The 13,516-nt window shown below is 39.7% G+C and overlaps 2 protein-coding genes across 28 annotated transcripts in view; both read left to right on the top strand.

Annotated features, from left to right (window-relative positions):
• Positions 1–13,516, top strand: part of CCDC90B (coiled-coil domain containing 90B) — a 695,243-nt gene that overhangs the window by 219,866 nt on the left and 461,861 nt on the right. The window lies entirely within an intron of this gene.
• Positions 1–13,516, top strand: part of DLG2 (discs large MAGUK scaffold protein 2) — a 2,230,265-nt gene that overhangs the window by 1,950,756 nt on the left and 265,993 nt on the right. Inside the window, exon 1 of one of the 27 annotated variants that reach the window (XM_050755819.1) lies at positions 5,238–10,351. The exons of 25 other annotated variants lie outside the window; for them this stretch is intronic. In XM_050755819.1, coding sequence (XP_050611776.1) covers positions 10,315–10,351 — 37 coding nt within the window. In that variant the 5' untranslated portion in view covers positions 5,238–10,314. Of the gene's footprint in view, positions 1–5,237; positions 10,352–13,516 lie in introns of those variants that run through there. One more of the 27 variants, XM_050755820.1, reaches the window with a different exon arrangement.

The raw sequence follows: 13,516 nt of genomic DNA, 5'->3' as shown, positions 1-13,516 counted from the left end.
TAATACCTAAGGGGTGCCTTGTATGTGTGTGGTATATGACAAATATGTATAAAATATTAATGTATATATAATGATACATAGGCATACATAATTAAACAACTGATATAAATGTTTTATGAAACAATACTCTTACTGTGTGCATTATCCTCTGAAGTTTCTGGGTTTTTTTGTTTTTTTGTTTTTTTTTTTTTTGAGACGGAGTCTCCCTCTGTTGCCCAGGCTAGAGTACAGTGTCTTGGTTCACTGCAAACTCCGCCTCCCGGGTTCATGTCATTCTCCTGCCTCAGCCTCCCGAGTAACTGGGACTACAGGCACCCACCACCAAACCCAGCTAATTTTTTGTATTTTTAGTAGAGATGGGGTTTCACCGTGTTAGCCAGGATGGTCTCGATCTCCTGACCTCATGATCTGCCCACCTTGGCCTCCCAACGTGCTGGGATTACAGGTGTGAGCCGCCGCGCCCAGCCTCTATTTTATTTTTTAAAGAAAACTAAGGGCTGGGTACAGTGGCTCATGCCTGTAATCCCGGCACTTTGGGAGGCCAAGGCGGGAAGATCACATGAGGTCATGAGTTCAAGACAAGCCTAGCCAACATGGTGAAACCCCATCTCTACCAAAATACAAAAAATAGTCTGGCACTGTAGCCTGTGCCTGTAGTCCCAGCTACTAGGGAGGCTGAGGAACAAGAATCGCTTGAACCTGTGAGGCAGAGGTTGCGGGGAGCCAAGATAGTGCCGCTGCACTCCAGCCTGGGTGACAGAGCAAGACTCCATCTGAAAGAAAGCAAGAAAGTGAAGGAAGGAAGGAAGGAAGGAAGGAAGGAAGGAAGGAAGGAAGGAAGGAAGGAAGGAAGGAAGGGGAAGGGAGGGAGGGAGGGAGGGAGGGAGGGAGGGAGGGAGGGAGGGAGGGAAGGAAGGAGGGAGGGAGGGAAATTAGTGATCATAAATTGATTTGATTTCACATTTCACTTATACTTTTGAAGAATGTTACTCAGATATGCCAGGTATGTTCACTTTGACCTCTAATGAATAATGTTGGCAACAAATGATTGGGTAAAGAAAATGTGATATATATAGAGAGATGTAGATATCTCTGTCTATAGATATAGATAAATATAGAATATTATTTAGCCATAAAAAATGAAATCATGTCTTTTGCAACAATATGGTTGGAACCGGAAGCCATTGTGTTAAGTGAAATAACTTAGAAAGTCAACTACCACATTTTCTCACTGATAAGCAGGAGCCAAATAATGTGTGCATGTGCACATAGAGAGTGGAATAGTAGACACTGGAGACTTGGGAGGGTGGGAGAGGGATGAGGGATGAGAAATTACTTAATGGGTACGATATTCACTATTGGGTGATGGTTACACTAAAAGCCCAGACTTCTCCACTTCACAATATATCCATGTAACAAACTGCACATGTATCCTCCTAAATCCATTTAAAGCAACAACAACAGAGAAACAAATGAGCAAAGGCACATTTGGAAATTTCTTAGATGAAGGGATTTGAAGTCGTTGGCTAGAACTGGGCATAGTTAGCCTGGGCTAGTTAGAGAGAAGTGATGATTGTAAAGAGGAGGAAGAAGCCAGAAGAGTAAGTCTCAGTCCTCCAATATTTGAGCAGCTACTGAAGTAACAAGACATTAGAGGGATTAAGCATTTCTTCCTATGGCTCCCAGGGATGGATTTTCACTCATGCAGCCACCTGAGCACTATTAAACACCAGCTACTTGCCAGCTTCTGTCTAGAAACTGAAGATTAAATACCAAATACATTATTAATCTTTATGCAAAGAAACCCTGCTTTTTCAGTGATATGATAGGTAAACATGCCTGATATGAGATACAATATTGAGAGATTTTGTTAAGTTCTAGTGAGTGGTTTTATTAGTGACTCACAGAGCTCCTTGCTTACGCGAGTTGCCATTTGAGTCAATTTCTTTTTTCTTTCTTTTTTTTTTTTTTTTGAGATGGAGTCTCCCTCCATTGCCCAGGCTGGAGTGCAGCGGCATGATCTCAGCTCACTGCAACCTCTGCCTCCCAGGTTCAAGCAATTCTCCTGCCTCAGCCTCCGGAGTAGCTGAGATTACAAGCACCCGCCACCATGCCCAGTAATTTTTGTATTTTTAGTAGAGATGGGGTTTCACCATGTTGGCCAGGCTTGTCTCAAACTCCTGACCTCAAGTGATCTGCCCGCCTCAGCCTCCAAAAGTTCTGGGATTACAGGCGTGAGCCATCACATCCAGCCATTGAGTCAATTTCTAAATACTTCTGAGTGTTCACTACTGTGCAGAAAGTGGTTCACTTATGGAGAAGTACATGTCCTCAGAAGGCGAGCTACGAGCTTTCTACCTCAGTGAAAATGTTTCCCAATGCATCCTTCCCCCTTTCCTCTCCCCAGCTGGAGCATGAAACTATGAAAGAGCTTCCATCTGAACTTCAAAGGAGCCATTTTAGAATTCTAGCTTTAGACATTTTTTCTTGAGAAAAATCATTAAGCTTTCCTTTTATTTTAGATTATTTAATTTGCAGGAAAGCACACATGATAATGAATACATAAATCTTCTCGAATACCCACAAAGCCTTCGTAATGAATTCTTGGTTTTATTCCCTTTGGGCTCTCACCAATTTCTTTTAAATTCCAAAATAAATCCATTAGAGGTTGTGATCCCCATCATTTCACTGCATGGCAAATTCACTGTTAAAGCTTGTTTAGGGTTATCTGTAAGTTTATTATCAATATGTTGAAGTTATACAAAGACATATTTTGGTTCCATATAAAACTAAATTTCTAAGCATAATAGCTGCCTTGGTAGGTATTAAGCTCCCCAACATGAGAGACATTTACAAATAGCTGAAGGTCGCCTGGCATCTGGCTGGAGTAAGGGGAGAATGTTACCCAAAATTACCCTTTAGCACCCTACCAACTGTGAGATTGTATGTTTTAATTAAATAATTAATTTAATTATTTCCCCAACCCACAACTGAGTTTTTCCCCTAAAAGAGCTTCCTATACATGCTTTCTGGAATCACATCCAAAAACACAAAACAGCTTTCTCCTTAAATGAACATGTTTTTAACATACTAATTAGATCAAAATTAATCAGTAAGTACATTTCAGTCAGTCTTTTCTGACAATATAGCCATGGCTCAGCAAAATCAAATTATTAGTAATAATGATTATGAATAATACCAAATAATAACAAAGCACTAATAACATTGACAGTTGTTCCTAAGTTGCTAACATTTATTTAAATGACTATTGTGTGGCAAATGCTGTACTAAGTGCTTTAAAGGCACTAATTTAATGATAACCCTTTCTGGTGGTATAGCATTTCTTCTCCTTTAACAGATAAGAAAACTGAGGCAGGCAGCCGGAATGGCAATTATCAAAAAGTCAAGAAACCATAGATGCTGGCAAGGCTGTGGAGAAATAGGAATGCTTTTACACTGTTGGTGGGAATGTCAATTAGTTCAACCATTGTGGAAGACAGTGTGGTGATTTCTCAAGGATCTAGAACCAGAAATATCATTTGACCCAGCAATCCCATTACTGGGTATATACCCAAAGGAATGTAAATTATTCTACTGTAAAGACATAAGCACACATGTGTTTACTGCATCACTATTTCCAATAGCAAAGACATGGGACCAACCCAAATGCCTATCGATGATAGACTGGATAAAGAAAATATAGTACGTACACACCATGGAATATTATGCACCCATAAAAAATGAATGAAATCATGTCCTTTACAGGGACATGGATGAAGCTGGAAGCCACCATCCTCAGCAAATTAAAATTAAACACCACATGTTCTCACTCATAAGTGGAACCTGAACAACGAGAACACAGGGACACAGGAAGGGGAACAAGACACACCAGGGCCAGTCAGGGGTTGGGGGCAGAGGGGAGGGAGAGCATTAGGACAAATAGCTAATGCATGAGGGGCTTAAAACCTAGATGATGGGTTGCTAGGTACAGCAAAACAACATGGCACATGTATACCTATGTAACGCACCTTCACATTCTGCACTTGTATCTCTGAACTTAAAAAAGAAAAAAGAAAGAGAACTGAGGTAGGGAAATTACATAACGCAGAGGACCACTTGGAAGTGGTAGAACCAGGACTTAAGGCCGATGCGTATACTAACTCAAAGAATACACTTATAACCACTAGCCTAGATATAAAATGAGCTTTATTTAGATGTTTTTGACCCTTGCTAATTTCTGTTTCATCATCTAAAATTTGGGACCTAATAAGGCCCCCTTATTGAAAATAATCATGCTGTGAAAGGAAGAATGACCCCTATAGGTTCTTAGTTGGAACAGACCCCTGGTTTCATATGCACATGGGAGACGACCAGGGAATGAGTAATTCTCAGAGAAGTGGCTTTGAATTTCAGCTTATGTAACATCTTCAACAAGAAACAGCAAATTTTTAGAGAAATGACAAGATGAAGGAAAAGGACTTTGAGTCTCTTCAGGCACAGTGAGCAATTTGTAGGAAGGCAAATAAATGGCAGATAAAGGGTAGTTAGTAAAGCTTGTTAATGTAGATTCTCCTGGTACCATCACCAGGCTGATGAGGGTCCAAAGTTGCATTCAGTGGTTAACCTTTGTTCTCCCTGGTAGAAAAGCAGGGATGGGGGGAGGATACCGTTTTCCTTGTAAATCTATGTGCTGCTTTTAGGAAAATGGAGGACAGAGAGTTTTCCCACATCTGCTTCCTCTTGATTATCTTTAGTTCAGTAATTCTTTGTATTTTGGGGAGGCATATTCTGGTCTCCCACAATCATATACATCATAGCTTAAGTATCTGTTCTTAAAATTTGAAATATTGTATTATAAATTTTCAGCAATGGGAAATGGTTAAGTAATTTACAATGTATGTACTCTGTGAAATTTTAAGGAGTCATTAAAATGCTTCTGACAAAGAGGTATTAACAGGAAAATGCGTGCAATTACAGCAAATGAAACAGTAAAGTGCACATTTTTTTTGATGTAGTGTGACCTCAACATTGTAAAAAAAAAAAAAAAAAAACCAAAAAACAAAAAACATAAAAAAACACCTAGAAGGAAATGACCAACATACAATGATTAACCTTGCGTAGTAATATCTATTTTATTCTAATATCTTTTCTTTAAAAACCTCTTGTGTTTTTCCTTAGTGAACTCAAATTGTTTCTACAATTTAAAAAAAAAAAGTTTGTTTTGTTTTGTTTTATTTTTGGTTCTATAAAGCGGTTTACTTTTCTGATACAAGTTACTTGGTTTCTGATCTGACATTATTGTGTATAAAGTATCATGCTCGCTCTTCTTAAACGAAGATATATTTTAATGGTAATATGTTCGTTTAGCAATAAATGAATCTGTATAGAAATGGGCAACTCAGATTCACTGTAAAACATTCAATTATTAAGATGCACAAAGACTGCCAATTCAACTTTGCCCAGACTGGAATCTAATATCTAGAATCTCCACTGAATTGACTGCTGCCTTCATCAATTCACCAAATTGACTGCTGCAGAATTTTATCTGCAGCCCTATGCGAACTATGATCCTGTATTTTTCATCTCACAGAGAATGGTGAAGACTGGTCCGGCTGGTTTGAAGAACTTAAGGCAAAGTGATGTGATTTATAGTCCATTTTGGCAGGTCCTCCACATGTGTACTATCTCCAGGCTCAGGGTTTAAGTGCCCAGCTGAGGAAGAGTAATTCCTGCATTAGTAGGCTTGATTAACCTGAGGAAGCTTGGAGTACTTTGTTTTCAGGAAGGCTCGGGCTGTCCCACACACAGATTGTATGGCTTGAAATATGCTTTTGAAAAACTCTACCTTTGTTTTTCATTCAGTAACTGTCACAAGTACCACAGGAAACTTCTGCCTAATAAGGTCCACTTCCCTTCCTTAGCTTTAGATTTGAATGAAAGATATCCACCCCACCATTAAATGTTGTATTTAGAGTCATTCGCAGAATAACTTATAATATTATCCTTAGTGGCAATGAATGTCCAAACATCAGAATTTAAACTTTCTAACTTTGCGTGTTAAGCAGTTCATAAATAAGAAATATATACTTTACAGACTTACACACATCTTTCCTGGGTGGAACTTTTTCTTACCTAGCATTGTCTAAAGTAATTTGTTAAGATATCTTCACAGTAGCATATCTTGGAAGTTACCTAGTGGAAGTAACAATGCTTATAATCATGCCTGCATTATAGAAGGAAGCAATAATAATAATAATAAACAGGGCAACAATATTCTACCAACCTTAATTTATTCCTCGGCAAGACAACTGTGTACCACTGTTTTGCAAACACTGGCATAAGCGCTGTTAAATCCCTGTTCAGTTGTAAGTTAAAGTGCAGGGACCAAATGGATTCCCAGGAACTGAACCTATTTCAAAGAGGAAGGCCCTGTGATTCAGGTCTAAGACAAGAGTGTTGCCAGCATGGCATTACTGAAAGCAGGGGAAAAATGACTCCTTGCCCCAGAACTGCTTAGATGTGTCCAGGGATTTGTGCAAAGTCCTTTCTGAGTTATTCAAACCAGGCCATCAGAAATGCTATGCTGGGTCATACCAGTGAAACCTTCAGCCAAGCAAGGATCCAAAACATTGCAGGTGGTGTGAGAAATGCTGGAATAAGAGGCATATAGGAGATGCTACAGGAATAATGGGTTGGTCATTATCTCAGTCTGTGAGGTCTGGAAGGATTCCCAGAGGCAGCAGTGTTTGAGTGTGTTTTAGAAGAATGAATAAAGTGAGTGTACAACAAAGAAGAAAGAGCTGTCTGTACAAAGTCACCAAGTTTTCTAGGAAGAAGATGGTGAGAAGAGAGGCTGATAGGGAAGCAAAATTGTGAAGGTGTTATGTGCTTTACTAAAAACATGGGCTTTGCGCTCTAGTTGATGGGGAGTCAGCAATGGATTTGAACAGAGAAGAGAGAAGATCAAGTGAGCATTTTAGAAAGAGTCCTCTGACTGCTGGTGTGGCTAATGCACTAAGGGAACGTGACATAAGAGGGAAGGAACAAGTTTGGAGAGAGCAGCATTCATGACAGTGGCAGTGGCAACAGAGGCACATACAGAGTAGAGAGACATTTTGGAGGTAAAATTAATGGGATTTGGTGCCTAATTATATGTGGAGTTTTGAGGCTGAAGATTCTAGTTCATATCACTAGAATTGTGATACCACTAACCAAAGACTTTATGCCCTGTAAAATCCATGAATTTGACTGAACTTTCCAATCTATAGTATGACTTCAGCTGTGTAATAGTTCTGTGGTCTCTGAAATTTGAACTAAACTTTTAACTTTACAGAGAACTACCTTTTGTTTGATCTCACTAAACATATAGTTTGACAGATGAAAAAGCCAAGTGAAAATGATTTGACTAAAATCACCAAAGTGGATTTGTCTGAGGTTGGACTAGAACCAACTCTCCATGTTCCCTAGTCATAAACTTTAAATCAAATAACAAATCTGATAGCTTTGCACTCCATCGACTCCACCCATTTTATATTTTACATGGAATATATTAGAATTGGAAAGACTTTTGAATAGAATAGGAAGCAGGGAGCTTTGGAAAAGTCACAAAGAAATCCTGGGAACTTTTGGGAAGGAAGAGGTGGCCAGCAGAAGTCAAAGGGGAGCCAAATGATAGTGACTCTTCCAGGCTTTCCAGATGTCAATATTTGTATTACTCACAGTCCAAGGGCATCCTGTTGCACCTGATTCCACTGAGTTTTCCCTATAAACCTCTCCCCTGTGCACCACATTAGCCTTGGGTGATGGGGAGTGGAAGGTGGAGAGGGACCAGCTGATAATGACTGTGAACAACAATCAACAATCACTGTAGCCTCCACATAGGACAGATCCTGGAACCCTGGGTCCCTCAAGTCTTCTGTCTGTTTAGGAGGTCCCTTATGACTTACTTACCGGCATCACCCTCAAAATCTGTCCCTAGGCAATCTCAACCAGTGAATGAGTGGATTGTTGATCGTGTTGAATAAAATTATCTATGTAGACTATGTAGAGGCTATGAAAATAAGCTTGTTCAGTTTGAAAAATGATAGGAGCTGCTCTTATACTGTTAAAACAACACAGAATCTCAACTTCAGTGAGCAGAGGAACTGGAGGGTCCTGATCCCTGAAAACCAGAAGTTCTCTACTAGAAGTAGTAGAATCATTTTGCAATGGTGGGAGAATCGTTTTCAATTATTTTTTATCCATGATGGTGGTTGGAAAGAGGTAAGACAGCTGTCTTAGATGCAACAGACATTTATGGGCAGGAAGAGAGTGTCCAGCTGAATGGGTCATTACTGTCTTTCTAGGAGCCAAAAGAGGCATGCTATCAGGATGCCTGCAGGGAAACAGAGACTCTTCATGATACTCCTCAATGCACTGTTTTTGTTTGTTTGTTTGTTTGTTTGTTTGTTTGTAGGCAGATCTGATGTCTCACAGGGTCTGCAATAACTGACTTGCCGTCAAGATTAGCTTCCACTTGTGGCTGATCTGTTTGACAATGGTCAATACCTGTGTTTAACAGAGAGATGGTCTACAGGTCTACAGTTGTGCAGCCCTTATCTTTTTGGGGGATTTGATTGAATACCTACCTTCCTGCCTGGCTCAGTGACTCATCTGATTTCCCATACCCCCTTGTCATTTAGTCCTATGATTGGCAGACTCAATAACCAATCATAAAATAAATGAGCAAAATACTGCTTTGAAAGAAAGTTCTTTTTAAAAAACTTTTCTCCTAATATTTTTCTGTGGGGAGAGAAGGAAATTCATATTGAAAAATACAATCTCAAGCCTGTAGGTGTGGTTTAAACAGACCTTGTTTAGTTTTATGATTTAACCTAAAACCCCGGAGACTTCCACAGCTTTCAATCCCATCAAGGAAGACCTTGTGTCAAGATTAGTTAGAAATGTTAGTGTTAACCCCATTTTATCTCTAAAAAACACTTTTAAAATGTTTTTAGTCTCCAGGCAATGAGCAGATCCAACCCTTCAGTGTTGTTTTCCTAGTGATCATTTGTTTCTGTTGAATATATTCACAACTGACTTTTAAAAAATAAAACAAAACATTTACACTTAGATGACTCTGCATCTCAGGTGAGTTTGATTGACTCCTATTTGAGTTTTTTTTTTTTTTTCCTCCCACAGGGTTTTTTAGCCTGTGCACTGCTCTTTAAGTGTTAAAAATGAAATAACAGGGAAAAAGGAGTGGGTGGTTACCATGGTGACCACCACAGCTGATTTGGGTAGCAGTAGATAGCGCTGGGAAATAGTGCCTTGTTAAACTGAACTGCAATGATAATCAATATTGAGAAGGAAAGTGAAAATGTCTGAGCTCCACTTAATCAAATGGCCAACCATTAAAACATAAATATCAGTATCTGTGCCTTGGCTTCAAATGCATATATAGTACAAATCAAAACAAAAGTCCTTAAGCGTACCTGGAAAATGGTTTTAGGAAGGAATCTAAATTGTCCTGATTTCCAAGTTTTAGCTATTCATCCTAAAATATTAAGAAAAGCTTTAACTAACAAAGTCTTGATGTTGGCATTAGAGGTTTTCCTGGTTCAAATTAAATGAAGACAAAGATTAACTTTTCAGATTGAGAGGACCTTATTTCTTGACTTGGTTTTGCCACGCAAAAAGGTGAAATTAGTGAAAGTCCGCCTCCATAAACCTTCCCTTTTTGAATTTTCTTCCCACCTAAGGGACGATTTAAGCAGGCATTTCCTGCCTAAGGGGAGCCAGCAGATTCCAGCCCGCAGCTGAAGAATTAACACTACGCTGTGAAAAACTTTGTTTACTCTCTTCTACATTTTAAAAGGAGATACCAGACTAACACTTCAGAGTTGGAATTTCAAACACCAGCAGCTAGCTGGGAGGTAGGATCGAATTTGGAGATAAGAATTCTTCCTGGCGTCCTTCAGCAGCCTCCCCAGGCAGGTTTTCACCTCCTCTACTTTTCCAGGACTAAGCCTTTTTAACTGAGAAGAGAGAGAAAAAGAGGTGAGCGAGATAGCCAACATCTGGAAAGTGATTGGTTACAGCGTTTAAAAGGAGAAAATAATCCCATCTTTTAAATTGGGCTTTTTGTGTTGCAAAGCATCTTAAACTAGCTCTGCCACTAACCTGGGAAGGTGGACCTACCTGCTTCACTCCTAACAGGCTTTGGCCACCACTCAAGAGCGTCAGGAGGTGTGTGCTGGCCGGGCGGAGTTTATACACGAAGCAGCTCAACCAGGAGGAGGGAACAGAGCTGAATTTGGGAAGCAGCTGCCTGCTATGCTGAAAACCCCTGGAAACTTGCTAAAGAGCTGTGGTGAGAATCATGCTGCTTTTCTCAGACCCGTTTCTCTTGGCAGACCATGTTGGGGAGGTGTGGCCAGTAAAATGAAAAGAGGGCAGCAGATTCTCCTCCCTTTCATTCCTAGAACAGCCTTTCCCTGCCATTTGTTAGTAACCTCTGCTTGCAGGCATTTTCTACAGTGGCTCTGTTTTCATGTCTGTTGCTATCTGTGTTCTGGGAGAACAACAATCAGTGAATTTTTCTCTTCCGTCACCTAAATGCAACCTCAAAATCACACTCTGAGTTTGATTTACCACCGGCCTCTTCAGTAAGACTATCTCATGTGAACTGCTAGACTCTTGATATTCTCTCTCTCTCTCTCTCTCACACACACACACACACACACATACACACACACACGGAGAGATTGATTAAGGAATGTGAAATATTTGCCTTAGATTTAAATTGGTTCCAGCAATACCTGGATCCACATTGATTTCAGATTAGGTATTTAATGTATGGAAGTCCTGTTCAAATAGAAACCAGAGAGCCTGCTTCGGGAGAGCCTAGTTCTAATCCAGGGAGGCAGGCTTACGTGTGTGAAAGAACCAGACAGACTTGAATGTTGAATTCTGCTTTCACCAATCATAAACTGTACAACCTTGGGAAACCATTTTATTTTACACATTCAGTTTTCTTATCTGTGAAATGGGTATTACATTCTGGTGGTTGTTTAAACATTAGTAGTAGTATATGGAAAGCTAGACTGTAACATCCTCCAGGGGGCATAGTTACCTTATTTTGGGCCACATAGTTAAGTAACTAGAAAGGGTAATTTTTAACAATCATAGTTTCATAGTTAAGAATGTCAGCTCAGATTATTCTGCCTGAATTCAAATCCCAGCTCTCTCGTGGTTAGCTGAATAACATAAGCCTGTAAAATGATAATGGTAGTAGTAACTATTTTATAATTTCTGAGGATCATGCTTCTTATTTTTATTTATGTATTTATTTTTTTGAGATGGGATCTCACTCTTTCACCCAGGCTGGAGTGCAGTGGCGCGGTCTTGGCTCACTGCAACCTCCGCCTCCCAGGTTCAAGTGATTCTCTCACCTCAGCCTCCTGAGTAACTGGGACTACGGGCATGTGCCACCATGCCTGGCTAATTTTTGTATTTTTTGGTAGAGACGGGGTTTCACCATGTATTTTTTGGTAGAGACTTCACAGGAGTCTCAAACTTCTGACCTCAAGTGATCTGCCTGCCTTGGCCTCCCAAAGTGCTGAGATTACAGGTGTGAGCCACCATGTCTGGCCCCCCAAGATAATGCTTCTTCTGTAAAACCCTCAGCATTGCACCCAGCACAAACTAATACTCAATGTCGGCTATTGTTATTATGATGCAGGAATCTGACTGTGGAGCTAGGCAGTTGGCCTCCCTAGACTAAATTCACCTCATTTGTTGTTTTGTTGTTTTTAATTTAATATTTTATTTATTTATTTATTTTGAGAGAGAGTTTCGCTCTGTTGCCCAGGCTGGAGTGCAGTGGTGCGATGTCAGCTCACTGCAACCTCCACTTCCTGGGTCCAAGCAATTCTTCTGCCTCAGCCTCCTGAGTACCTGGGATTACAGGTGCCCACCCCCATGCCCAGCTAATATTTGTATTTTAGTAGAGATGGGGTTTCACCATGTTGGCCAGGCTGGTCTCGAACTTCTAACCTCAAATGATCTGCCCTCCTTGGCCTCCCAAAGTGCTGGAATTGCAGGTGTGAGTCACCACACCTGGCCATTTTGTTGTTTTTTAAATGAGAAGTTGGACAAGATGAATCCTAAGGAAACTTCTGCCTCTTAATAGCTTTGTTCCTAATTGCATCTGCATGCATATAACATAGCCACACATCTTCCTTGGTAGGGGCCATAAATAAAATTTTTTTAAATGTTTTATGATGGAAAAATAGTGCAATATAATATGTATTCTGGACTTAAAAATCATTGCTGCTCATAAATCCAGATGTGTCATTTCATATGCTGCTATAACTGTATTTCCTCAAGAACATATATTGTCGCAGCCCCTGATGCTTCTTTGCATTTCTGTGACTTTAGGGACTAAGAGACTAGAATTCAAACATTTTGTACTGATTTTAAGAAAGTTTATTCACCTAAGTTGGCCGAGGGTGGCACTTGTTAGCATTTCAAGTTTCTGTATTACTTTTGAGAAGGAACTTGAACCTGTGTCTCTGCATTCTGTTGGCAATTAATATGTATCTGGCATTACAGCTGAGCAGTTGGCAGCCAGTTTAAAAACCAGCCCAGAGTCACTCCCCACCCTGCCTCTGGAGGTGAGGAGGTAAACTGGCTGGACTGGAGAGATTTGCATTTTCCTCAGACTTGGAACTCACCCCCATCAGTACTTCCTTTGCTACTTTCTCCATATCCCCTACCAAATTTACTTCCCACAACTCCTCTACAGCCTTTATGAGTGCCTTGAGATAGGCTGGCACCCTCATTAAACACAGAACAATCACAGATTTTTAGAAATAATTGTTGCTGTAAGACCACCGTGAGGGTAGGGACCATGTCTTATGCTTGGCATTTAAAACAGGAAAATTCTTACTTTGCATGGTAGTGGGAGACCATAAGGATGAAACCATAATGATCTATGAGAAAAACTATGATTGACCCATAAACTTTCCAGTTTTTTGTCAAAATGTTACAAATTATCTTTTTGTTAGATATATAGGGAAATAAAAAACAGTAAAATAACCTTTTCTTAGTATGCTGTTCTTTAAAATATTAGAAACAGTGAAAATTTAATTATTTTATTTCTTTGTAAAAAAAAAGAGTAGTTTGAATAGTACTTGCCTTTTCTTCTTGTCAGTCGTATAACTTGTGATACAGAGCAAGTATTTTTTGTATGCCTTGGCAAATTGGCACACTTTTTTCTAATCATTCGGCAACCTTTTATCCTTTGCATTTTGTGTTTTGAAATACCTACAAGAGTTCTTTAATGTGAAGTTTTTGGCCAATATCATATTCTCTGGGACATTTTCATCCTTTATATCTTCTTCTTTATTTATGTTCATAAGTTTACCTTCACTAAGTTCCTCTGGCTTCATTTGTGGAATTTCTCAATGAGTGTTGAGGTCGACATTCCCATGGTCAGCTATATCTTCTATAATTCGTTGTCACATCTAAATTT

This window comes from Macaca thibetana, chromosome 14, assembly GCF_024542745.1.
Source record: "Macaca thibetana thibetana isolate TM-01 chromosome 14, ASM2454274v1, whole genome shotgun sequence".
Classification (NCBI taxonomy): domain Eukaryota; kingdom Metazoa; phylum Chordata; class Mammalia; order Primates; family Cercopithecidae; genus Macaca; species Macaca thibetana.
Note: the sequence above shows the minus strand (reverse complement) of the source record. Positions and strands in the feature narration are given on the sequence as shown.